This window comes from Tiliqua scincoides, chromosome 1 (genome assembly GCF_035046505.1).
Source record: "Tiliqua scincoides isolate rTilSci1 chromosome 1, rTilSci1.hap2, whole genome shotgun sequence".
NCBI lineage: Eukaryota > Metazoa > Chordata > Lepidosauria > Squamata > Scincidae > Tiliqua > Tiliqua scincoides.
The window spans coordinates 96,628,344-96,655,980 of NC_089821.1; the positions used below are offsets into that span (position 1 = coordinate 96,628,344).

Genomic DNA, 27,637 nt, shown 5'->3' on the forward strand with positions numbered 1-27,637 from the left:
AGGCGCGCACGCACCACGCCAGGGACTCGCGCTCTCCACAGCCCCGCGGAGCAACTCCTCAGGCTGCCTCGGTGGAGGGCGCCCGGCGCTCGCCTCCTCTCCGCGCCTGGGTTTCTCGTGCGCCCAGCTGAGAGGGCGAGGGAGGGAGGAGGGGGGCTGTGGTCGCTGGGCAGGGTGCGGGGGGTGGAGAGAGCCCGCCACCAGGATGCCTTCGTGCCCAGCCCGCGCCACCGCCGAGGGGTGGAGAAGAAGCGCCGCCAAGATGCCACTGCTCCCCGCCTGACTGACCGCGGCGAGTTTGCGCGGGATCCTGCCTCCCCCCGCCGCCCCCTCCCTCTGGCCCTGTCCTAACTTCCAGGAGGGCACTGCCAGGCTGAGCTGCAGTCAGGTAACGCGGGGGGGGGGGCTCCCGGTGTTGGGTGCGAGAGGAGAGGGGGGGAAGGGTGGCCCAGGAGATCCAAAGGGGGGCATTGGGGAGGGGCGGCGGGTTAAAGCGGGCTGGAGAGCAAGTGGGGAGGGCAAGCCCAGCAGTGTCCTGTCATCTCTTCTCTGGCACCCTGCAGGTCCGTGACTGGCTGGCCCCTTCGTATTATGTCTGCACTTCGAAGGAAATTTGGGGACGATTACCAGGTAGTGACCACCTCGTCCAGTGGCTCCGGCTTCCACCAGCAGCCGGCGTCGGCGCACAAGAAAAAGCGCCAGCGCTTTGTGGACAAGAATGGCAGGTGCAACGTGCAGCACGGCAACCTGGGCAGCGAGACAAGCCGCTACCTGTCGGACCTCTTCACCACCCTGGTGGACCTCAAGTGGCGCTGGAACCTTTTCATCTTTATCCTCACCTATACCGTGGCCTGGCTTTTTATGGCTTCCATGTGGTGGGTCATCGCCTACATGCGGGGTGACTTGAACAGAGTCCACGATGAGAAGTACACTCCATGCGTGGCCAATGTCTACAACTTCCCCTCGGCCTTCCTCTTCTTCATAGAGACAGAGGCTACCATTGGTTATGGCCACCGCTACATTACAGACAAGTGTCCAGAGGGCATCATACTTTTCCTTTTCCAGTCAATCTTGGGTTCCATTGTGGATGCGTTTCTTATTGGCTGTATGTTCATCAAGATGTCCCAACCTAAAAAACGGGCAGAGACACTGATGTTCAGTGAACATGCTGCCATCTCCATGAGGGATGGCAAACTCACCCTCATGTTCAGGGTGGGCAACCTTCGCAACAGCCACATGGTCTCTGCACAGATCCGCTGCAAACTCCTTAAAGTAAGTTCAGGCTCTCATTCTTGCCCTCTGAGTTAACCACACATGCATACTTCTCTGTTTCGCCTTGCCCTCTTACCTTTTCATACCATTTTCACCATACAGTATTCAGCATTAATACCTGTTTCCCCGGAGTTACTCACAGTTCCTCTTTTTCCTCTCTACATTCTTCTACAGAATTGTCACCCCTTTCCCTTCTGTGGTTTTTCCAGAGTGTATTTGCATTGCCATTTTTCATTGGTTCTTTTTAGTTTATATCTACACTATATTATCCTCCTCCTCCTCCACCTCCCCCCCCTCTCATATTTTGGTTACATTTCCCACCTCCTTTTTCATAAGCAGCTGTTCAAACAAATTAACAACAAATTGTATTCCACTATCCAGCCTTTAAGTCTAGGTTTGTAATACTTTCTGAAATATTTTATCAGTACGAAACTGCCTTTTTTTTAATCCTTGAAACTCTTTAGGCCATCTATCCTTTTAAATTTTTTTTGTCTGTGTCTGTTCAAAACTAGTATATACTTGTATATGTGGAAGTAAAAATTGATAGATCATTGCCCTCTAGAATATACAGATAATGTCTTGTGCAGCTTAAAAGAACCAAATACTTTTTAGAACTTGATCTCCTGAATGAAAACATTGATCATTCATAAACCCACCACATCATGAAGGTAGTTCATTGAGACCTAAGCTCAAGTATGGATTGTGGTTAGGGATGTCATTATATACCTTCTAAATGGTGGTACCAATGCTTTGAAGACAAATCAGATAAACTTTAAAATTTAAAGTTGATCAGAAAAAAGCCTAAGAAAAAATGATATTCTGCCCTCCATTTCTGTTCTGGGGCCAATCATGGTTAGCTTTACTTGTATTTCTGCAGGCATTTCACATATTGGGCACCAAATTACAGTTTGCAATCATGGTTAGGAGCAGGTTTTCAAACTAATTTGGGCCAACTGTGGTTAGCATGAATATGGTGGGATATTCTTTGCTAGTTTGCTACTTTTGTAAGCTTTGGTAAAAAAAAAGAAAAGAAAAGAAAGATAACTTTTATTCAGCTTATTTAACCTTCCTTTATTTAGGCTGTTCAAGTTCACCCTTGAAAATGATAAGGATTATGGCTGAGGTTTATTATGTCATCAGTACTGCAATTTGAATTGAGCTCAGTTGAATTCCCTGGTTCTCCCTTATAGATTCAAATGTTTCATATATAGATATAAACAAATATTTCTAAATGGGGTTATATAGATTTGCCCATTGCTGTCATTTTCAGTGGATGGAATGTTTAGTTAATAAGTTTCACTTTATAGCAACTAAGCACTGACTTCAAAACGTCCTACAGTATCTTAGAGTAAAGACAGATGTAACATTATGACAAAATTCACAGCTGCTTTGCAATTTACACTTGTTCACCATTTATGTAACAAAAATAAAGAATGCTGATTGAGCCAAGGATATCACAGACTCAGTGAAGCTTTAGTGACACTTCCAGTTCCCTAATGACTGGTGAAAAAGTGAAAAGTAAATAATGAAGAATCAAGGAAGTTTGTAACCACTACACAGAAACAGGGTAGTGTGAAGCTGCCCTTGCTTCCCTTAGAAAAAGTGATATTTATTGTTGAAAGACAATCCATGAAGAGACATTGCATCTTTTTTCTTGCAAAGGTTGTATTTGCAAGATTTTAAAATCCCAGTAGTTGATATTGTAGTTGTCAGTTTTCAATTCCCATGTAAAGAAGTAATATATTTTTTATCACTAATATAAATTGGTAAAAAGAATTGCATGTGAAATTTCCTAGTTGGTGTTCATATAGTCTTTAGAGGGCACCAATGTATACTGCAGAACAGACTTTCATTATTTGGCTGTAATAACCAATTATGAAGAACAGATGATGAAATTAAGCACAACCTTGAATTTAAATTAATTATTTGCCTGAGTTCAGATTTGTGTTGCACACCAATTACCATGCTGATTACTACATTAAAAAGTTGCTCCTTTCTGCATCGAGATGCCTGTCTGTATGATTTCAGCTGGACAGCTGAAGTTGCTTTCATTGTAGACCTCAGTTCACAATATGTGATCTACAGAAGGGCATGGCAGCTTGCTGGCACTTGGTTGTTTAGTATAAGCTTGTCCAACGAGTTCACAATATCTTGCAAATGTATTGATTTTAATTTTTATCCTGCATATAAACATCAAAAAGACTGAAGATATTAAGAATTAAAGCAAGCACACCATGCAAATACATTACTATACACATTTTAAATACTGCTTGTTTGTTATAGAACATGTCTGTTGTAGCATATGCTGTACCCTGTTAACAGAGGATCACATATGCAGTCATATCAGGCTTATTTTCTGTGAAAACTAAATTCTTGAATCGAAGCATTCTCATACAATTTAGCAGAGTACTCAAACCCCCAACAAAAAAATAAACCTGAAGGTGCTGGATGACATGCTTTTGAGTTAAAGCTGATAGAGGACGAAGGGTGAATTGAAGGATTTTGTTAAGAAGGTATCACAGGAAATTATAATGTAAGAAGACCCTTGTCTCCTTTCAGACTGACAAAATAAAATCTAGGTCCAGTGTGGAACTGGTGGTAAATCTCCATTACATTGATTTTTCTTTCTTCTTTATTTGTGATAAAAAAACAAACAAACAAAATCATATACCAAAAAGAAAAAAAACACTTAACAATGTTTTTTAACTCAAAGAAACATGGGATATTGAGAAATCTGGATTTAAAGGCTAAATCAGTTAAATGTATACCTTTCACCTATATATTGGCAGGCACAAAGTATAGAACTTAAATTTTGTTCCAAGAATGAGATCCCGAAGCAACCCAATTAGCAACTTAATGTTCTTTATATCGTTGCCTTTAAAAAATGTATTTTATTAATTCATACTCCTTTACACAAAGCATCATAAATATCGGTTAATAACAGGTACAGTTAAAGTAGGATTCAAAAAGTCTTCATCACAGTGATGGAACTTTGACAAGAGTGGCATTTTGAGAAGTTCTACAGTATATGGGCATGGATAACTGACTTTGAAGATCCTGAGGGTGAATGGGTTAACACAGAGAGACCAGGCAGTGGAGGAGGTGGGTCAATTTCATTCTAAAATGTACTTATGGAGTCTCTCATGCAACACCAGAACCAGGGGGCACCCACTAAATTTGAGCAGGCGCAGAGACAAGAAATATTGGGCTGCCCAGGCTGGGAGGGAAGATAGGATACAGCAACTTGGACTTCCGCCATCCCTGCCGCCCTCCTCCTGGGCCAGTTCTTCCCTCCACTCTGCCCTCTCCCTTCCCCAGAATGCCCTTACTGCTGCCCAAAGCTCTGGCCCGGTGCACGTTTATGATACCCAGTGCCAGCATTGGAGGTCCATTGGATTGAACCCTTAGTTCTGAGTAAACCAGCATAGATTTGCTGTGCTATTGCCTTTATTTCCCCCCATGATTACCACTGGGGGAAGCGCTTCCTCTGCTTTCCCTCTCTGTTTGGATCCCTCAAGGGTTTATTTTCAGGCCCCTATTCTCTTTTTACATGCTGTCCGTAGGTGATCTCATCAAATCTCACAGCTTTCAGTACCATCTGTATGCTGATGATACCCAGCTCTACCTCTCTCCTGCAGAATTTTCTTCATCTAATTCTGGAGCTCTAACCGTCTGCCTGACATTTTTGCTTGAATGCTTCATCATTGTATCAAACTCAGTATATCCAAGGTAGAACTTCTCTTTTTTCCTCTGAAGCCTTTCTCTCCTTGTAGTCTCTTGCTTTCCAAGGCCAATGTCACTATCCACCCTGTTGAGGATACACCAAGGTTTGGTGCCTTTTTCCACTTCGTTTCCCATTTTGGGTGTGTTGCCAAATCATGTAAAGAACATCACAAAAATATGATCCTTCCTGTCTGTCCCTTCAGTGAAAATACTAGTTTGCACCCAGGTTATTTCTCACCTTGACTACTTCAACCTTCTCTTCCCTGGTCTGTTTTCTCATCTTAGCTTCCTCACCTGCACTCAACATTCTGCACACAAAATCATTCATGTCTCGTGTCATTTTGGTGAAATCACACCCTCCTTAAATCCCTACACTAGATTCTAGTCCATTTCTGAATCCAGAACAAGCTCCTAGCTCTTACCTTGAAAGCTTTTCATGGCCTTACAACACTCCCCCCACCACCAGCCACACTCCTTCCTACCTTAGTTTTTCCAGCTCTACTATCCTCAATCATTAAAAGGCCTCCTGCTTTTTCTAATGATTCAGAGCCTGATACTGATGGGCTTATGCCAGCCCACCACCAGCACAGATTGTTGCAAGCATGTCACAAGGCATGTCTGCAACTGTTAGTGCCTGCCTAGTGCCAGAGCTGGCTCAGCGCGAGCTCCAAGAGAGTGCCAGGTGAGCACTGGGCAGCGGAGAAGTGAGTGGGGGTGTGGGGGGAGGTGTTCTGGGAAGGGGGGTGGGGAAAAGGTAGGGCAGAGTAGACTGGTCCTATTGCCAGCTTCCTGTCTTACACAGGAGAAGGGAATGAATTTGTCCTTCCCCCAAGAAGATACTGGGAGCTGCTGGTGGCTGCCTAGCATGCTCAGGATGCTGTAGCAGCCTTTTTGGTACCACTGCAGCCCCGGGTGCTGGGCAGTTCAGGATTGGGGTGTCAGTCCCTTCTTTCTTGTTGTTCTTATGCCTAGAACTCCCTCTCAGGTCATCCATGGGATCAGGGCCTCTGAGAGGAATTTTATCAGGGGGGTACAATGTTTCTTTTGGGTCCTTTAGCAAAGGGGGAGGGGTGAAATGGAACAGGGGAGGATGGTGATGGGCAAGTGGAATGGAAGTAGGGATGGGACTAATGGGGGTGGGTGGGTGGAGACAGCTGGAAAAGTCTTTGGAGCCCAGGTCTGCCCACCCTTGTGGCATCGGCAGCTAGGTACTGTAATATGGAAAACCAAACACATTCCTAAGTCTCTCTAAAATCTTTTAAATATAGAAAATCATGCAGAAAATTAGCATCATCATTTTTAGGCTCACACTAGAATGGAAAGTGTCCTGTGTGGACCAAAACTTCCTTCTGCAGCCTCTGTAGTCTTGCAGCTGCGTCCCTGAGCTCCTATACATTCCTTCATGGTAAGCAGATCCACAAGCCAAGGAGTTATTTTAGCAGGCCAGTTTCTTCCCAGATTTGACACTGTGTTAAGGAGTGTTGTGCATACATTCCTCAGTCCAGCATATATAGCTTGCCAATAGCTGCAATCACATGCTTTAGGTAGTGTCCCCAGCATGCCGTGTAGGTAACAAGTCTGAGTAGATAGGAAAATGTAAGCTCCAGGACATTTCCTTTGTCTCTTGGGCCCCCCTTTTGAACCTGGGCCAGGTACAAATTATGCCCTATATCCCCCTCTCCTAGTAATAATGATTACCTACAGGGAATTTGCATATAGTTAGAAAATGAGAATCACACAATGGCCTAAATAGATACAGGGTCTGAAGCTCAGTAACATTTACAGATCTGGTTTAGAGTTGTGGGAAGTATTATTTTATTTTTTGCCGGAACACATTTGCTTATTTATTTCTAAATAAAAAAAATGCCTGGGATGCCTCTTCTCCTGTTCATCCTGGTTCCTGGGATGCCTCTTCTCTTGTTGCTTTCAAATTTTTCCTCAGAAGTGTGTTAGACTTGGGTTAGAGAGATTCGAATCCTCTCTCAGTCTAATCTACCCCACAGGATTGTTGTCTGGATAAAATGAGGCCTGTCTATGAGCAGCCCTCAAAAATAGATGGATGAATATGATTATTTTAAAAGATTGAAAGGCACACTTGGGTTCTCAGTTTTATTTATTTATTTATTTGAAAGATATACCTGGCACTTTATTTTTTGAAGACGATCCTAACTAAATGCCTGAAGGGTGCAGCACCGCCAAGCATGGCCTCCGCTGCATTCTGTGGGCAGCTGGACACTATGCAGGAGCAGAGAGATAAGTAAAAATTTCTTATATGGGTAAGTAACAAAATTTCTTTTACTTACCCACCTCTGCTCCCATGTGCTCTCCAATGAGGGAAGGTAACATGTCATTGGTGAAATGGAGGGCAAGAAATTGGTGGCATCATTACTATCCCAACATGCTCCAAGAGATCCTAATCTCCTCTCAATTCCACCCATGTTCAACCCTGTATCCCACTAACCCCCCCCCCCCCCGCTGACTTACTGTCACTGGTGGGGGTGAAGGACTGCTCCAGAACTCTCCAGTGCCACAACCTCTTGCAACAGTGCTTGGAAAATGGCTGCTGGTGGTGCACTGTGGGTGTCATTGATAGCAATTTTATAACAGTGGAATTCTATTCTGTGTAGTAAATCCCTCCCCAGACCCCAAGGTAGCTCACAGTCAGTGAATAAAATCCTTGAGTTAGTGACAACAAGAGCCCAGAAATCCTTCAGCCTGCACCCTAAATAGTTTTACACATCATTCAATCACTGTTTTTATCACTCATTAACTAATTTAAGAACTTTATTTGGGAAGTTGGATAGAAATAAATAAGCAAATGTGTTCCGGCAAAAAATAAAATAATACTTCCCACAACTCTAAACCAGATCTGTAAATGTTACTGAGCTTCAGACCCTGTATCTATTTAGGCCATTGTGTGATTCTCATTTTCTAACTATATGCAAATTCCCTGTAGGTAATCATTATTACTTAAACTTCCAGAACAGTTACAGATGAGTTTGAAATACACAGTATATGCGGATGCATTTTAAGAAGCATTTCATGTTAAAAATATTTATGCAAAACATGCAGTTGCATAAGAGGCTGGCATATCTGGGAGAACACAGCCACTCATGTAACCGTAGTGAATTTTAATTCCCTCTAATATTGGAATCATGTCAAATAAAACCTGCTAAATGTCATTTGAGGTTTTTCTTCATATTAAATGCATATAATTTCAAAGCTAAAAGTTCAGGTATTTTAAAATACAGTTCTCAGCACACATTAAAAGATCGGAAATAGAACTTTCGGAGAGATTAGCAGTGGAACGTATCTACTGCCAAATCCTGAATAATGTAATGTTTTACAGTAGAAATTCTGCATATGCAGAAAGTATAGCATAAGGCTTAGTTTGCAGCCCAATCCTGTATAAAGTCAGAGGACTAATCTGATGACCAGAAAGGCGGTATATAAATACCTAGTTAATATTATTATTATTATACTAAGTCCATTTTCTTGGAAATAAATTCCATTGAAATAAATGAGGCTTCATTTCAACAAAATACAGTGCTAATATCTTTAATCTATTAGTTATGTTAATTTGTACGTGCTTAAAAATTAACAGCATAGTTTTAATTGTTCCATCATAGATTAGCATCTGCATGTTATGCGGTCAGGTATCTTTCAACGACAATGTGAATGTTCATTATTCTGCTTCTGTCCATGAATGATTTTTTAATGCTAAGAAGTGTGAAAAGCCCCATAAATCTGTAGAGGAAACTTTTTCAGGAATAATTATGACCTCACTATACCTTGGTGGAAATGATTTTTACATATTATTACTCTTACATCTTGTTGATTTATTATAAGTGCCTATAAATGATCTAGGCACTGTAGGCAAAGCAAAACATTAGGCAGAATCTTTCAGAGGGTACAGTTGTACCATAAATTGGCCATAGCTCAAAATGTAAGCACTTGCTTTGCATATAGGAGTTCCTAGGTTCGGACTCCAAAATCTCCGGGTATTGTGGGGAAGGATCAGTGTAAAACCTGGCAATCCATTAACAGCAGTGAATGGAGCAATGGTCTGACACTGTATAAGGCAGCTTTCTATGTTCATGTGATCAGTCTGCTTTCAAAGACAGTTAAAGTACTGGATTGAACCACTTTCTACTATGGAAATTAATAATGTAATGGCCAAATCTTCAAGCTTGTTTCACCTGGAGATTCTAACTTCATTTATAGTAACTTTGTCAAAGTAGCCAAATTAAAGTTTATTTAGCTTAAAAAAAATAAATCAGGATGCTTATAAGCAGCCTCTTCAGCTCAACCAGAATGAGCAGATAGTGCTTGGGGCAGAGAGTCTGTAACAATTTATCAGTGCCATGTTATGAAACATAATATTATGCTTTATTATGTCACAAAATGTTACTATATGTAGATACATTTGCACAAACTTTTCAGAATTTGCAGATACTGGTCAAAATCAAAGTACCTTCTGGCTGTCTGTGGGTCTTCTCAGACTCACGCCACTATTTTGCTGATGTATGTCTGAGTAGAGTAAGGGGGCAGGGCAGGCTTCCAGTGTGTACCTTTGCCACTGACATACAAACCCTCCAACCTGTTCCTCACTCCTGTTCTCCCTCTCCAGAATGCATGTGAACCTCACTTCCCAACCCCCAATGCCAACTTACAGCCCAATCCTATCCAGACTTTCCTGGGAGTAAGCACCATTGACTCTAATGGCACTTACTTCTGAGTAGACATGCACAGGATTGGGCTGTTAGTTGCCGCACCTCTGGCTGTTCGTTTCAGTAACCTGGAAGTGCAGATTTTATTTTGGCTTTCGTCACTGGTGTACCTGGAGGGGGCAGACGGGGCAAATACCCCAAGCACCAACCCTCCAGGGATGCCTCCTCAAGCCTTCCCCCCTGCCCGCCCACTTTTTTTTTAAAGGGAGAGAAGTGTCCCTTTAAGAAAAGCCTCCACCCAACGGAGGAGGGATGCCCTGGAGCACTCCTGGAGAGGCATCAAGAAGCTGCCTCTCCGGCAGTGACTCACAGCCGGACTGGGCCGCCCCCCACCTCCTTCTTTATAGGAGGAGACGGCAGGGGTGCCCTAAAGCGTCAGTGAGGGTGAGGTGCTCTGACCTGGGTGCCTCACCCTAGCGCTGCCTCCAGAGAGGCCTCCAGAGGCAGTGAGAGCACGTCCTAGAGCGTCAGCAGACACTCTGGGATTCCCAGGACCTGACGGAGGCTTCCGTGTCGCTTCTAAGTGGCGCGGAGGTCTCCTTTGGAGCGGTCTGGGGCTGCTGGAAGGAGCGCACCAGACAGGTGGACTACCAGCAGCCCCAAACCGCTCCCATGGAGAATTCCATGCTGCTTAAAAGCGGCGCAGAAGGCTCCATCAGGGCATCGGCTGCCTCCTTCGTTCCCCCTTTTTTCCAAAGGGGGAAAAGAGGAGGTAGCCGGTCGGAAGTAATTGTGGTGACGATGACGTCACTGCAATTAGTTCCAGGTCATGGGGGGTGGTGGAAAAGGGGGTGGGGGTGGAAAAGGGGTGGGGGGGTGGAAAATCGGGCACTGGGACCCCCCAGGTACGCCACTGGCTTTCGTGCCTTCACAAAACTCCTTGTGCTGTCGGAGCACAAAGCCCAGGTAGGAATGGGCTACAAGTGACCTTAAGCAAGATAGGCTGCATTCCTAATCAATTTTCCACCACTGACATGACAATGTAGCTCTGAGATAAGGAAACAAACATTGCCTTACCTTGAAGAGGTCTCCATGACTAAGCCCCAACTGCAGGATGCAGCACACGCCCGACTGGCACAGCTATGCCAGTGCTGGAAAGTTGGTTAGGATTGCGCTCATCGTCTCTTAGCCTGACCTGCAAAATGAGGAGTATAGTACTTACCTTACAGGGGTGTTATAAGGATTGCAGCAAGATAATACACATTAAGTGCTTTGCACACTCAGAAAGTGCTGTACAATTTTTGGTAGTATTATTTAAGGGAACACAGAAAAACTGATAGTTTGCACATTTTATTCTTGTCTCTTCTCCCTAATTTTTCTGTACAAGAGACCTTGGGTGCCCTAGTGGCAGGATCACAAACAGTGTATATCATTTCCTGTCACTTGCTTTAGCAATTCTATTTTTTGTGCTAAACAGTTTTTCAGATCTCAAGAGCCAGTGAGCTTTAATTATAGCAAGATGTATTTATAAATAATTCATGTATGTTCTGTAATGTTTGGCTTCTGCACTTTTTATTTTTTAACGTAGCTGCATAATCATCATGTCTGGAATTTGTTTTGGATGATTGATAGTGCAAAGTGTTGGCATGGATGTAACTTGCTGTCAGACTGACTTGAAAATCACTGCACTAGTTTGTGATTTCTCTCTTTCTCTCTCTCTCTCTCTCTCTTTCTCCCTTCACATTTTGCGTAGTCTCGGCAAACGCCCGAGGGTGAATTTCTCCCTCTCGATCAACTTGAACTGGATGTAGGTTTTAGCACAGGGGCAGACCAACTTTTTCTTGTTTCGCCACTTACAATCTGCCATGTGATCGATTCAAAGAGCCCCTTCTATGACCTGTCTCAGCGAAGCATGCAAACTGAACAGTTTGAGATTGTGGTCATCCTAGAGGGCATCGTCGAAACAACTGGTGAGTACATCTCAAAGCCATGTGTTTGTGTTTAGCATCAGCTATTATTGTCCCTTTCCTCACAAATACAGTAAAAGTAAAATAAATGGAATTTTTTTCGTTCATGTATTCCAAGTGATATTATGGTAGCTACAAGGTGAACTAAATGCTGAGTGATCATTTTGAATATTAGGCAAATGTGCCATTGTGTTAATGCATGTCTGAATATGTATTAGACAATGAAAGCTAATGAGGTAACATTCTGCCTTTGTGTGGCTTTGGACAGTACTCATAATGCCTTACAGTGTCTTTGTATTTACTTTGCACTGCATTTCCTTGCTCCCTGTACAAGTCATTTTCTTGAGTTGTACACAGTAGCTTATGCCAAGGTAACTTGGTTGATGTACAGGAATCATGGGTAAGTGTTGTCTGCTTGCAATATTTATTTATTTATTTATTTATTTATTTATTTATTTAAATCAATGATATACCACTTTCTGCCCCATTTAAGGGACCACCAAGGTGGCTTACAGTCTTATATAAAACAAATGAAAAACAATAACAAATCATACCAACAAAACAACCAGCTAACAAAAGAAACAGAGGACAACACCAAAGCAAGTGCAGATTAACACTGTAGGGACAATTACAATCTAGACAAAGTGTGCCTGAACAAAAAGATTGCAATTGGCTATTTAAAGGTCAGCAGTACTCTAGAGGCCATCCTGACCAAGTTCTAAAGTCTTGGTGCTGCTACCTGACCTATGTCCTCACCAACTGTATAATTTTAGAACATAAGCCTTGCTGGAAAAGGCCAAGGGCTCATCTGTTCCATCTTCCTGAATCTCATGGTAACCCATGAGATGCTTCAGGAAACACACTGGTCGAACAAAGGGCTATAAATATAATAAATAAATATTGGGCATGTAGGGTACTCCATGCAACCTCTGAATCCATTGCACTGGGTAGTTTAGGTCCAATACATTCTGACAGTGCAACGTCTTTTATGACAGCACAAAAGCTAGGCCACTTTCAGGCTACTGCCACAACTTTTGAAAGGCATGGTGCACATGATAGCAGCCCTGGGAGGCAATGCATGAGCCTGTAGGTTGGCAGTCAGGGCAGAGAGAGTAACGGGGCATATAAGAGGAGGAACCGGGGTGTGTCTGGAGGGGAAGAGGTGGATCCAGTGACAATCACAAGATCTTGTCCCCCATTTTTCTCCCTACCCCCACCCCAGGTCTCCTTGGACTTGCACCAGCTTTATAGGTGATTGACAGCCTACTGGGGAGTAAGTAAACAATATTTTACTTACCTCCTGCATGCAGTCTGATCCCCCCCCCCCCCATAGCAAGCAGCAGTGAGGCTGCATACAATAACATGGTGGGGTGTAGGCTTAGGCAGTCATTTACCAACCTTGCATGGAGCAAAGGACTGTGGTATGTTGGATACTCTAAACCAGGGGTGTCAAACATAACGCCCGTGGGCTGGATGCGGCCCGCGGAAGCTTTTTATCCGGCCCTCAGGCTCTTAGCTGCTGAGCAGTGCTGAGGTGTTACTGCTAAAAGGGCAGCCCTCATGAAATTGGGATCTCCCATATCTTGAAATATGATAAAGATTTGCATGTTTTCTCTTCTGTCATTTGAAGTTGATGAATTCCTAAGTGAGAAAAAGTGCTAATTTTTGGTTATGAATTGTTTAATGACATCACTTCCTGCCTAACGACATCACTTCTGGCTCTCAGCAGGCATCATGAATGCCATTCTGCCCTCGATATGAAATGAGTTTGACACCCCTGCTCTAAACATTATGCTAGAGCAGTGGTTTTCAAATTCTCGTGGAGAGTTTGGGCCACTGTAAGTGCTTTTGGGGGTGGGGGGGAGGCAGCGGCGCGATCCCCAGGATCACGCCGCTCAGGGGGCTGCAGGGGCTTGGGTGCACTTACCCAAGCCTCCTGCAGCCTCCCGCGGGTGCAGGTTGTCCGGCGTGACTTTCGGCAGGGCTCCCTGCAGCAGTGAAAGTGAAAGCAGAGCGATCATGCTCCACTTCCGCTTTAGCGGCCTATTACATTCCACACATGCTCTTACAAGCATGTGTAGGTACTGTTCCTCCCTCCATGCTGTTCCCCTTTCTGCATTGGCTACTAAGGGTATTCATATGGCACAGTGGATTGGTATCTCTTTAATTTGCCTAGATGCTTTTGTGTGGAATTGGTGAAAATCTCAAGATTGTGCAGGATGTACTAGCTGTACTAGCACTACTTATTCTGGGTAACAAACTGTTGTTGGTTTTGATGGCATTTTCACTTTTGTGATTTCCTCTGCAAATTTGCTAGATAATGTTAAATAAATGATAGTAATGATTTATGAAAACCCCAACAAAAAAAAATATGTAGATAGAGATGCAGTGGTAGGACAAAGAATAAAAATATAGTGGAAATGAAAGGCAGAGAAGCTGGAGTTTGGACAGAATACTCTTCGGTCTGATTAGCAATTGAAGATGGAAAATTGAAGCTGAGAATGAAGGATAGTTGGTAGGAAACTTAATTGAAAAAGGAATGGTACTTAAGGTGAAAAGAGATGACAATAGAAAAACTGATTTCATCCATATGAACTATACGCTGGATTCCTGTGTTATGAATACATTTTATTGAAATTTCTGATAAGGAAAATGACAAGTGAATATAAAAAAATGGAATTCAAATTATAGTCTTGTTTATGTGCTACCTGATCTTTACACAAAGAAAGTAAATATTTTACATACCGAATAATGTAGGGTATTCTGTCAAATAGTATGCTTAGTCGATCTATTGCTTACCCTGCATTAAATGTATACTAGTCCTGGACATGGCAAATTCCCTCTTTTTTTGCCAATTCCTTCAGGGATTTAGGAACTGAGTACAGAGATGCTCTATTTAATCCTGTTTCGTGCTGGCACAGTGGGGCTGCATGGCCTACCCAGTGCTGAAATTAGGCAAGATGGAGGTCTCTTCCTGTGTGTCAATGGCTTTGGTCTGAGTAGCCCCTCGGGTAGCCCTGAGAAATTGCTGCTGCAAGACCCAATAGCCCAATGTAGCGCTTTCAGGCCCAGGATGGGGGTTAGGATATGGTTGAGGCATACTTTGCCACCTCCACACTACATTTACTACATTTATTATTTCCAAAAAGAGAAATATGTAGAGAAGGTAAGGTGCTATGCTTTAATTGTATGGGAGGAGCATAGCAGATGAATTCCAGGATGGATAATTAGGATTATATTCTCTACAGTTGCAGAAATTTCATATGAGTACCACTGAAAGTCATACTTACCGTAGATACTCATGTATAGTACATGAAATTTTTGCCAAGTAATCAAGCTGCCTGATCTCCGGGTCAATCAGAGGGCAGAGCCTTTCCACTCTGAACAGTTTCCTTTCTCAGCTGAGCTGTTGCTCAGCTCAGGCAGGCACCTCCTGAGTTGCTATAGTTACTTTCCAGGGACATTCCAGCCAAAGTTCACCTTTTCTTCTCCTTTCTTCTGCTGCAGCCTGGTTCTGGTTCTGGTTCTGCTTGGCAAATGCTTGCAAAGCAGCTCTGTTTCTGGAAACACCAGGATGGGACCCTCCTTCCCAGGCTACAATTCAGTGCACCATTACTTAAGAATAACACCCATGGAAAGCAGTGGGTCTACTTCTGAGTAAAAAGAGTTGCAAATATCTCATCTCTCTGCTGTGAATTGAATTGCACACTCTCAGTTATGTGTTATGGGTTGTATGTAGAGCTTCTGGCTTAACACACCAGACACCTTAAAGGTGTCTTTGATTCATGGTTCTCCTCATGTCTACCTTAAAGGTGGATGTGATTCATGGTTCAACCTTTTTCACTTGCATATCCCTTGGCAGCCTATTTCCATAAATTGTACCCTTCCTATTAGCAAAATGTTTGTAATTAGTAAGACAAGCCCTCATGTCCTCCATATGAAAGCCCAGACTTCATGTATTCTTGTGACTTGTGAACAAGTTCCAGACTTGTGAACTTTTTGTTGAAAAGCTGTATATAAATACTGTTGTTGTTGTTGTATTCATCACATATTTTCTCTTTTCATCTGTTTGAAGAACAGAAGACTCTGCCTTTGCACTGTTTTGCACCAGAAGTGTGCTGAGAAATTCTGGGTGATTGATCACTTTCCATATTATGTTTCAGCTTTTTTACTGTGCTGGTTTTCAATCACTGTTTCATACATGAATTGATGACCAAAAACTAGCTATTGATGGGGCTCTCACAGCCAACTAGCTACCTCCCTTCCAGGCCGTGCATTCTGGAGCACAGCCTGCCTTTTTCTGCCATTATTCCATTCTTTTTCAAGTACCCCTAAAGGTCCTGTTGAGTGTCCTTGGGAGTACATGAATACCAGGTTGGGAACCACTGTTTTACTGGTATGTAGTTTACAGTGCACTTATTCTGATAGTGTTTACAAAAAGGTGGTGAAGACCAGAATTTAAAAAAGAATAAAAATGTATCTTAAGATCTTTTACTGTGTTTTTAATAAATTAGAGACTACAGTTCTTAGGTAACAGTTAGTGGTAGGTTATTTTTCAGGATCTGGCCTTGGGTAAAATCAGACAAAACTATAGTCAGACACCCCCCTAAGTTTAACCCCTGACTTCTCCAAGGGTCATAGAAAATCCCATGATTGTTGGCTCAAAACCTCCCCCGACTTATCTGTGGGATCGGCTTATAGGAGGTTATCTGTGGTGCCTTGTTGGAATTCTGTTAAATGCAAGGGAATGATGGGTATTAGCAATTCTAGCTTCTTATTGCCTGTTCAGAAGTAGTAGACAATCCTACTTCTTGCTTGTCTACTCAGAAGTAAGCTTGCTTGTATACTTAGAAGTAAGTCCCAGAGCTGATGCTGCTTCCCATGGTAAAGTACATTTGTGACACCCAATGCCGCACTGAGGAGAGTAGAATTGGGCCCTTATGCATTTAGAGTAGGTTAGCATTGATCATTTTATTACAATGCTACTTATAGGATACAATCCTATATGCACTTACCTGGAATAAGCCCCATTGAGCATAGTGAGCCTTACTTAACAGTAAACATGAATAGGATTGCATTTTTAATATATAATTCCAGAAGATTATTGATCATGTTTTATGCTTATAGTTGCTTTCTTTTGCTATTGTAAAATATTAATATTCTCTGCAAGTATTCATGAAAATGTATGGACAGTTTTTTGTTTTTTTTTTGAAGTGTAATATTTTAAGAGTATATGCATATACTTTTTCCCCTTTGGAAATTATGTAACACAGAATATATTCTTGAGAATTTACAAATGTGGGTGCTTGTAGATCTTTAAACCTCCTGCTCTGGTCAATTTGTTTATTAATACTGAAAAAAAAAATGTTCCCCGTGTATTGCTCCTAAACATCCTGAAGGTTCTTCAGCAAGATTTGCAACCTGGGATGTCTGAGATACCAATCCTGGGCTTGGCGCGCGGCTTCGTGCCGCCACGCACTGTTGCAAACGTGCCGTAAGGGGTGGGAGCGGGGAGGTAGGGAGGTGGGCCCATGGAGCTCTGCTCCACCGGATCCAAGGCGTTCGTGTGGGGCTCGGCGCTCTACATGAATGCCTTTGCTTTACCGCCAACCCTTTGGTTGGCAGTAAAGTGAGTAGCCCCATTGCAGGGTTGCTTCCCTTACCTGGGAGAAGGGGATGAAAGTCCCCTTCTCCCAAGGTGCAGCCTGCGGTAGCCCAAGTTGCGCAGGATCTGGCGGCAGCTGTTCTCGGTGCCAACGAGGCTGGGTGCCCCGGGCAGCTCAGGATTGGGTTGTGAGTGAGCAGAGGAGAGACAACAACTAAATGTTGTTTGTGGCCTCATTTCGTTACAGAGTATTTCTACTTCCAGGGTCTATGCTTTTTTGTGTACCTATTAGAAATATATTTACTTTTTACTTTTTGGCTGGCAAAGAGAGAAAAGGCTGTCTTCTTGAAGCATTTCCCATATTATTTTTTGCAATGTACTTTTTCTAAGGTAAAAAAGTTGGAGTGGAAGGTTAGGGGCAGAACCAGAGAGAAAATTTGGAGTAATTTATTGTGTGCATTCAGGATGCAGTCAGAGGAGCTGTGGTGCCTGAGTATGTCTGCTGGTAGTTTCCCAGTACTAAGGAAATTGTACAGATGATAAGAGTTAAATGGAGAAGGCCTTGACGGCTTTGACCTCTTTGCTTAAGGTAGAATGCTCAAATTTGTTTCCTTACCTCCAGTGTTCCTGATTGTATTGAAGCAGTGCTGAAATGGCATCTTTTAGTTCGGTTTCCAATTCAAGGAACAGTCTGTAATATCTGTTTGTTTGTAAGTAAAGGAACAGTCTGTTTGTAGCTCTCTCTTCTTGCAAAAGTACAGATTTGCTCCACAACATTTACCACAGCATCCTGTATACAAAATAGACAAGGTTGGATGGTTCTGCCCTGTTTGTCTCTAGATGCATAGAATGTTTTTATGCAATTACAAAAGTTTTATAATGTTTGTCAGTAATAATGCCAAAAGCTTTGTACAAAAAAGCAAGCAAAATAAAAACAACATTTTAAAAGCAGGTTACATAATTAAATAAATGGCTCTTAGCTATCTTAAAACTTTTTTTATTATGCCTTTGCAGACTTAGGATGGAGTATAAAGGGCTGTGGCATCCCTGTCCCCTCTCTCTCAAAGTGATTTGTGCAGTGAAGTCAAGTTGTCCACGTGATTGAGTTGTCAAAGTGATTTGTGCAGTAAAGTGATTTGTCCATGAAAGTTGAATGTTGAGAGAGAGTTAGGATAGACAGAAGAAAGTATTTCTTTACTCAGTGTATAATTAGTTTGTGGAACTCCTTGCCACAGGATGTAGTGATGACATCTTGCCTGGATGCCTTTAAGAGGGGATTGGACAAATTTCTGGAGGAAAAGTTCATTATGGGTTACATGTCATAGTAGCTATGTGTAAGCTCTTGGTTTTAGAGGCAAGCTGCCTCTGATTGCCATATGCAGGGGAGGGCACCAGGACGCAGGTTGTGTCTGTTGTCTTGTGTGCTCCCTGGGGCATTTGATGGGCCACTGTGAGATACAGGAAGCTGGACTAGATGGGCCCTTGGCCGGATCCAGCGGGGCTCTTCTTATGTTCTTAGTACTGCTTTACTGCTTAGCACCAGAGCAAGGGTATGACAGGTTTCTGTACACCAGCACTGGGAACATAGCACAGGTGTCTATGTCTTAAACTTAACACAGTATGTGCATAGCAGAGCTTGGAACTGTAAGGGGCTATTTAGAAGCCTGAAATAAAACCAGATAGAGAACTTTTGCCCCTAATCACATCCATATTTGTTTTAGTGCAGCACCTGTGTTCAATTCTGTTTCTATCTTTTTACTCTGTTTCCAAACTGGGATCATGATTAAAAGAAAATGGCAGAGCAAAAATACATTTACAACCCAACCTAACCTGCCATCGAGCAGCAGGCCGCCTGGCCTGCACTGCTTCCATAGCACGGTTGGGCCGGGTTGCAGCACAACTCAGAGTAAGGGGAATTCATTCTCCTTACCCCATGTTGTGTAGCGGTAACCCCTTTGAAGCTACTTGAATCTGCGCCATCTAAATTGGTGGGGCAGGTCCAAGCAGTCCAGTGTAAAGCTGGGATGTATGGGGGAGGAGCTAGGATCCAGCCTAAGTGCTGGATACTGGTCCTGCCTCCCTCTCAGGCCCAATTGCCCACCCCAGAACACCTGTGGAATGCCCTCCCCAGACTCTGCACCAGCAGTCTGCTGCTGGAACAAACTTATCTTGGGCTGGCACTGCAGAGGCCATATTTGGCTTGCCGACTCTCCCAGCCTGCAGTCTCCTTATGGCACTTTTGCGAGACCTGGAGACCAGTGCAAGAGACTTGTGGTGTGAGGTTGCATTCTATTTATCAAGTTGACTTGCAGAGTGTTAGTTTTGTGAGAATCAGAGAAATAAAAATGCCATGTAGAAGAGAGATGTTTTTCTCTCTTCTGTTTGTGAAAAGCTTCCAAAGTACTACTTCATCTAAGCTGACCCTTCTTCTTTCTCGTTATGGTCCTGATGCTGGACATTTGCTGCAAGTAATATGTCTAAAATAAACAGAAGAAATCTATATGCCTAATAAAGGTTTGTTGTATGTTGTATGTTAAATAGAAGAAATCTTTGGTCCTTAGCATTTATTCAGTTTGTTGAATTTACGTGGAAATCCAATACTTGTCAGCCTGTACTGAGAAATAGCTATTTGGGTAAATTTTGCTCAGTATGCATTATTCTAAAATCTATAAAGAGCATGAGTTTCAGATCTTTCATTTCTCCCTTTTACAGAGTTGCGTGCAAAGGTGCTTTTTATGATCAAGTCAACAGACAAATTGTTACTTGTTAAACATTCCCGTGTTTCACAACTTCCAACCATTATTTTCACTGTACTGATGCAGTACTGAAATGGCATCCTTTAATTGGGCTTCCAATTAAAGGAACATTCTGTTTCTAATCCTTCTGAAGCTCTTCTTGCAGGATTTGCTCTGCAGTCTTTACCACAGAACCCTGTGTAAAAGAGAAGGTAGGCAAAGCTGCACAGCTGGGACCAAATGCTGCAAGAACTTGGTGTGTATTTGTGTGTACCGGTGGGTGGGTAGTGGAGCAAATGGGTGCTGGGCCAGTTGACACACCTTTCCTCTTCTAGAAACATGTTTCTGTGGTGAAACATGCCTAAGCTACTCAGCCTGGAGGAAAAGTATGAGTCAAAGCCTTAAAACTCATTTCCGGTGGCAACAAAACTATCTCCCAAACTGGGACAAAGCAATGACATCCAGTTGCTGCAGCGTGCCTCAGTCTCTCCTTGAGGGACTCTAGAGTGCATGGGTAGCATGGTGCATGGAATATGTATCATCACAGGTGGGAACACCCAACTCTCAGGAACCAAGGAAGATGAACAATAAGAATAAACGTTTACTAGAAATTTCGGAAAATGTTTCATCAAGTAAATACTGTATGTGTAAGAAGCAGGTTTAAAGCTATTTTATTATTTAAGAAAAGAGCATGTGGGATAAGGAAACAAACAAGGATAAATGTCTCCAGCTAACCCTAGCTAGATTTGTTCCCTATTGTAGCTAGGTTTTAAACTAGAGCAGCGCAGAAGGTCCCTGACTTACAGACATGCGAGTTACAAATGTCTGATTTATGAACAGGCTTGGTCAGACCTTTGTAGCAGGTGCAGCTGTGAAGACAATGGCAAAACAAAGAATGGAAGCTCCTTGGATGCAAGTAGCTCAAGCAGTTCAACCCAAGCAGCTCAATAACTTTGAAAATAGAGACTGTTTACTTTGGCAAGGGGGAGAAACAGCAGCTCAGTAACATTAGGTAACAATGAAAATCTGGGGATTCCTGGGGGCAGACAGAAGGGAGAGGACAAAGGAAGCAATCAGCATGACTCAGGTTGATTGGGCCTCCTTATCTTCCTCACAGAGCCTCTGCTGAAGTGGTGCTACTGAAAGGGCAGCACTGAGAAAGCCCAGTGAGCTTCCGGGTGGTGCATCCAACCTGTAGGCCTTATGTTTGACATCCCTGTCTCAGATTGTCTTCTGAGAAAAGAACTTAAATTATACCTGTGAAATCAGTAAAGAGATAGTTGAAATGGATAGTTTACTGGTCTGGTCCAGTTAGTCTAGAAAAAAGCCCACACGCAGTTTGCTCTGTTTCCTTCTGCATTTGCCGTGACACATTTGTGTGCAACAGGACAGTTGCCGTGTTCAACCAGGGCTCGGGAAAGGTCCCAAAGTGAGCAGGGATTGACATCCTTTAGATCAACAGCATTACTGGCAATGAAAATCTCCAGGAATAGACTGTGGTATACCCAGATCTAATAAAATGCCTGCTTTTATTTTTCCCGTCAGCTTTCCAGATTGTTGAATTGCTGATATTGGCTGTACTCGGCAAAAGCTGACATAGTGTGCATTTGGTAGATATGCTAGATCCTTTGCCTGAAATGTGTTCACTCTTATTCATTGTGCCTACTCAGGGACAGCCACAGAACAGAGGCCATCTGGAAGAACTGAAAATATGCAAACTATTCTAATACTGGACTGCCACAGTGCTCCTTGTTCTGCTTCAGGACCCACAACTTATTTGACATACCATGTTTTAGAAGTAATATTTAAGGTCATTTTGGTTAAATGCGATTGTTCATTGAAGATCATACTAGTTAAAAAGACATAATCAGGCACTCTGTCACTGTATACACTCTAAAATAACACAGAAGGTATTACACTGTTTGCAGGCGTGCCACTGCTCTTTTTTATGAAACAAAACATATGCTGGTTGGTTAGTCTCCCATTGTACCTGCCGCACAGAATTTTGTCATCTGATGAATTTGCATTTTGGAGCACTTCAGCTTTAAACCCTGGCCTCTGAGCGGCCTGCTTGGAGGCAGGCTGTGCAGCATGGCCTTTCCCAGTTTGAAGAGACACTTGGCCAACAGTCTGAGGCAAAGAGGCAAAGAAGGAAGGCCCATAGCCAGGGAGACAGACCAGGGACAGACTGCACTTGCTCCCAGTGTGGAAGGGATTGTCACTCCCAAATTGGCCTTTTCAGCCACACTAGACCATGTTCCAGAACCACCATTCAGAGCGCGATACCAGAGTCTTTTGAGACTGAAGGTTGCCTACATCCATATATTTTAAATAGGACAAGCTGTAAATAAGTATGTGAAACACTTAAAAACAAAAACAAATTATAAAAAAATCAAGTTTCTGTACTTCACCAATATAGTGTATTTATTTATTGAATATACTCACAGGGATTCCTGGCAGGCGACAGCATTATAAAGGCCAAATATTAATTGCTAAAACGTATTTTAAAATGTGTAACTAGCTATACTTCAAACTGTGCTACTTCAAACTGTGCCACCGGAAGAGACACTGCACTGGGGTGAAGAAGAGCTGTTCCTTATTTACTAAATACTTGCTAAAACTTGGAGTGTCAAACTAATTTCATACAGCAGCTGCGTAGCATTCATGGCACCTGCTGAGGGCCGGAGGTGCTGTCATTTAGAAGGAAGTGATGCCAGCAAGCAGGAAGTGACATCATTAAGCAGATGATGGTCAAAAATGAACACTTTGTTCTCACGTAGCAACTCATTAGCAGAAAAGACAGAAGAGAAAATATGCAAATCTTGATATTTTCAAGATATGGAAGAGCCCAGTTGTCACATAGGCTGCCCTTTCAGCAGTGCCACTTCTGCTGAAGTGGCACTTCACAGTTCAGCAGCTGACGAATGTTCTGCAAATTGACACCTCTGCAGAAGCAGCGCTGCTGAAAGAGTGACACGTGTGATAATTGGGGTTTCCCAGCCCCTTGGCATTGGTTCCCATTCTGATGCCTCTTGGTCTGCCCCACAGTGTTTGTTACCTTCCAAGGCCTCCTTCTCTCTTTCCCATGGGCCTTATGTTTGACACTCCTGGTCTAGAAGATGCTCAGATTCAAGCTTTGGTGAACCACAGGAGAAAGAGATTTGAGAGCTCAGATCAGTTTACATTCCCTTATATAGCAATGTGCTACATGAATGGTATGCTTAGGTAGATCTTGTTTGATCTTGTAACCATCTATGGTTATGGCCATAGGCATGGCATGAAGAAAGAGGCAATAATGAAGATATGTCTGAAGTTGCTTTTGTGTTTTTAAGGCCAAAATCAGCACTTTAAGTAATTATGGACAGTGGAGAACAGTTGGGAAACACAGTATGCATTGCTTGTGTGAAGTATTCCTGATAAGTCATTCCCATCAGAAGACAAATATTATGTTGGTTGAAGCTTCTAAATAATCATCAAGACAAGCCCAACCTCATCATGCCCCCTCATGGTGACAAAGGTGTCAATGATTGCTCGGTCTGAATCTGAAGGAAATGTTTGCAGCCTTCTTTACCAAGTGGGTTGGGTAAAAGCTATATCTGTCTACTGCTGCACTCTGAGTGCAACAGTGGATGCAAAAGCACCTCACAAATGTGATTAAACCCCAGACAGGGGACCTGACTGTTCCAAGGCAAGGTGTCTACTGGTTGCAGTGATGTAGCTACAGAGGGGGGTCTCCTCTGCTTTGCTCTCATTGCCAAGAATGGCTCCAACAGTGAGGGGAAAGGGGCTGCTTACATGGCACGTTGAGGTACCCTGCAAAACCTAGTGCTTTTAATGAAAGCTTTTTACTTCTAATGAATTTTACTTGGTTGAATTTATTCTCTTCCCTTAATGTTCTGTAACTTATTCAGTTCCCTATTTTTAAATTGTCTACAGGTACCTTTTTGGACAATCTTTTAAAGTATGGAAGGATTCAGTTTATCTTCTATTGAATTAATGAACTACGTAAGGTTTAATAACCCAAGCTGATTTATCAGCAATGGAATAGTGATTTTTTTTTTTCAACACTATAATTTGCATATAAACTAATCTATTCTTTCCTGATTTTAAAATTCTGAATTCACTTTTTCCAACGGATGATTGAAAAGTGCCTTAATTTTATTTGTCATGTCTGTATGTTAAAAAGACCTTAAAAAGTATGCAAATAGAAAAAAAGTCATCTATCTTTTAAAATAAAAGCAGAATCAAATATTTCAAAGGAAAAAAGAGAGATACTTATATAAAAAAGAGGGGGAAAGACATAAAAATTATTCAAGGTCAAATGTATCATTTGAAGCTGTGCTGAAATGGAACACTGGTCATTAATGGCTTTGGTCATGAAAGCAAGCTAGTAGTCATGAAATTCTAAACTAACCGTGCTTTGATAATAATTTAGACTGCTGTTCTAGCTTCTCTTTATAATTAAATTACCATTTGTTGGTATCCAGCACCCAATCTCTGGCAAGATCACCAAGTGATAATTCTCCAAAGCAACTACTGCAATATAACATACAATCCAAAGTACACTTCAGACCTGTCAAAATCAAGAGTAGATTTGCTTTGGTTCCAGTAGGATCTGAAATGTGCACCTCATGTGAAATGTATTAACTTAATAGAAAATGTTACAGGTTTTTGTGTTAGAGGCATTTTATTCAATGCTGCATGAGGTGTGTAGCCTAAAGCAGTAATTTCCCAGGATTCTAATGTGGGTATTAGTTTGGCTTTAATTTGTTTAATTTAATACCTGGTTAGTAAAAGGTGATGATGCTTGTAGGGTGCTTAAAAAGAGCTATGAAGTGCTTGCAGTCCCCTGCAGTTACATTATTAGACAGTGGTAATATTGATGGAAAACAATATTATGAAAATGTAACTGAATGATTGTTGCTGGTATTAATACCAAAGCGACTGGTGGGTAGACTGAATATTTCCTCAGGTCTAGCTAGTTGTCAGGTATTTGAGTGAACCATTGTTCTGAATGAAAAAAGGATTGTCACTGGTCCAGATAGTTGATGATTGGTGTTTCCAATTCCAATTAGGGTTATGTTTGTCTACTGAGCATTTGTGAAAATCAGTTTAAAGCAGTGTTTTTATTAAGTTAATAGTGAGCCTTGAAGTAGATTGCAAGATGGTGAGTTGTAGTAGTAGCAGCAGCAGCAGCAGCAGCAGCAGCAGCACTTGTAGTAGTAATAGTAGTGATTGTGTTCTGACAATGTTATTTTCAACAGTTAGCTTTCAACAGTAGAGCTTTACAGATAAACACAGGTAGAGGAGAAGGGGAGCTGTGCTGCTAGAAATATGGGAAGTTTAAATGTGGCCATTTTTACTTCTAGCTTGTGGTACAGTTTCCTAATGGTCCATGTTCTTTAATGGGTCATGATCTCTCAAGTTTCCACAGAGAGAGAGAGAGAGAGAGAGAGAGAATTTAGTATTTGGTGGTGTTTGGAAATTGCATTGATTTATCAAGGTTTGGTGTGTTAAGATTACTAAAGGCCCAGTCCTATCCAACTTTCCAGCACTGATACTGATGCAAGGTATAAAGGACTGTTAGTTATGCTATATGCTTACCTGAAATGTAAACAAGGTTCATCTCTCTCTGTAAGTTAAGTTAGAGTACAGAAAAAAAATGGTTTTGGTTTTTTTCCTACAAGTCAAACGGTTGGCTGGACTTAGCAGCATGTCCAGTGTTCTCAGCAGAACAAGATAAGAATGCATTTGAATGAACAGGCCTTTGTGTGTAACAGATAAGGAGAATGTCCTCACCGTAGGAAGGGAAAAAAAATATTTCTGCAGTTTGAAACTTTCGGTTTGAAGGAGCAACAGGCTTTTTAACACACATGCTAGAAAGCAAATATTCACACCAGCTCTCATAGAAACCACTAGGCAGCTTAGCTCTCTTTATATTTTTGTTCTTCATTTTAAAACCAGTCTTGGTGCATACACAAGTGTGACTAGCAAGTAGTAATATTTTAAGTTAGTTGTAGTGGTAGTCTAACAGCATTAAAAGGGTTTAAGACAACATATCCAAGCTATTTTCCAGTTCACATCAAAGCATTTCAGGATTAACATTGCAAAGGTCAACTTCCCAGAGAAAAGCCTGAAGTAGCAGTTTTTGTGTTTTTAGCAGAGCCAGCAACACTTTTTTCCAAACTGCAAGTTTGTTGCATTTCACAGGCTACACACGAAGGCCACAGTAAGTCATGCGATGGTTATGGGTGAGGTCATTTTGAGCAAAAAGGCGGTATATAAATACTGTATATTATTATTATAAAATTGCAAGTGCAGTACCCATCGACTGCCTGCACAAAATCTGTATGTTGGATGTATGGGATGGCCTGTTTTGGAACAACAGATGATTTGTACCCACTAATGAATTGTCTCCAATGAGAAATGCATGTGTTTCAAGGAGGGAACCCCAGATTGTTATAAAAGTGAGCTGCAGAAGGTGCTCTGGGCTTCGCCTCTCGGCTTCCCACTTCTGACTTGCAACCTTTGGATTTACAATAAATAGTTGGATTTGATCACCACTGCCTTCTGAGTTTGCTTTGGAATCTTGGGATCTCTTGCAACATCTGGGATTACCCTGGAACAATGCCAACAGAGTATGTGTGCATCCTGCATTGGGGGGACAGTCATAGAGGCCTCCTCAAGTTAAGGGAATGTTTGTTTCCTTGCCTCAGGGCTGCATTGTGGGTGCATTGGCACTGAAAAGATGGATAGGATTAGGTATCTAAGGGCCCAATCCTATCCAATTTTCCAGGGCCAGTGCAGCAGTGCCAATGGGGCATGTGCTGCATCCTTTAGTGGGGTGGCAGTCACAGAGGCCTCCTCAAGGTAAGGAAACATTTGTTCCCTTGCCCCAGGCTGTATTGCAGCTGCACCGGTGCTGGAAAGTTGGATAGGATTGGACCCTAAGGCTGCAATCCCAACCACACTTCCCTGAGAGTAAGCCCCATTGAACAAAATAGGACTTACTTCGAGTAGACCTGGTTAGGATTGTTCCCTAAGTGTATCCTTTGACTATTGATTGCAAAGTAAACATAAAACTGGCCGTGCATGCTGTAACTATACATTTCTTCCAGTGCTTTCATGAAGAAGTACTAGAGCTATAAGCAAGTGAGTAATCACTGAGGGACTGGCTTGTGCAGTGATCCAGAAAACTGTGATCTCAGAGGACTCTGTAAATCTGAGAAGTGCTTCAAGCAAGATGTTAATTCCCAACTTCCTGAGCACTTGTGATTTATATTCCCTATGCAACAGGAAGGTTGTATTTTCTTTTGGGATGATTGTAGGGTAAATGAGCCTGAGAAAAGGTTGTAAGCGCAAGTTAACCTTTAGGTAATTGAAATGAAAGCCAAGCATGACAATCACTGATTTATTTAATCATAGAACATCCTTGAACAGTGGCAAGACATGGTGAGGAAAGGAAAGAAAACTGAAATCATGCTTCAGTAGTTACTTGAAGCAAACTTAGCAGCATGATAATCTTTGTTTTATGTTATCTTATCTTATCCTATCCTATCCTAGCCAACTTTTTTGCACTGATGCAGCCACAACGCATCCCTGAAAAGTTGGATAGGGTTGGGCCCTTAGCTTATGACACTCTTTGGTGCAGGCTTCATAACTTGA

General features: G+C 42.3%; 1 protein-coding gene across 1 annotated transcript in view; it reads left to right on the forward strand.

Annotated features, from left to right (window-relative positions):
* The first annotated feature begins 591 nt into the window (after positions 1 to 591).
* The window catches only part of KCNJ3 (potassium inwardly rectifying channel subfamily J member 3), a 132,276-nt gene continuing 105,230 nt past the window's right edge, over positions 592 to 27,637 (forward strand). Inside the window, exons 1-2 of the mRNA XM_066633883.1 lie at positions 592 to 1,272; positions 11,419 to 11,635. Of these exons, the coding sequence (XP_066489980.1) occupies positions 592 to 1,272; positions 11,419 to 11,635 (898 nt within the window). The remainder of the gene's footprint in view (positions 1,273 to 11,418; positions 11,636 to 27,637) is intronic.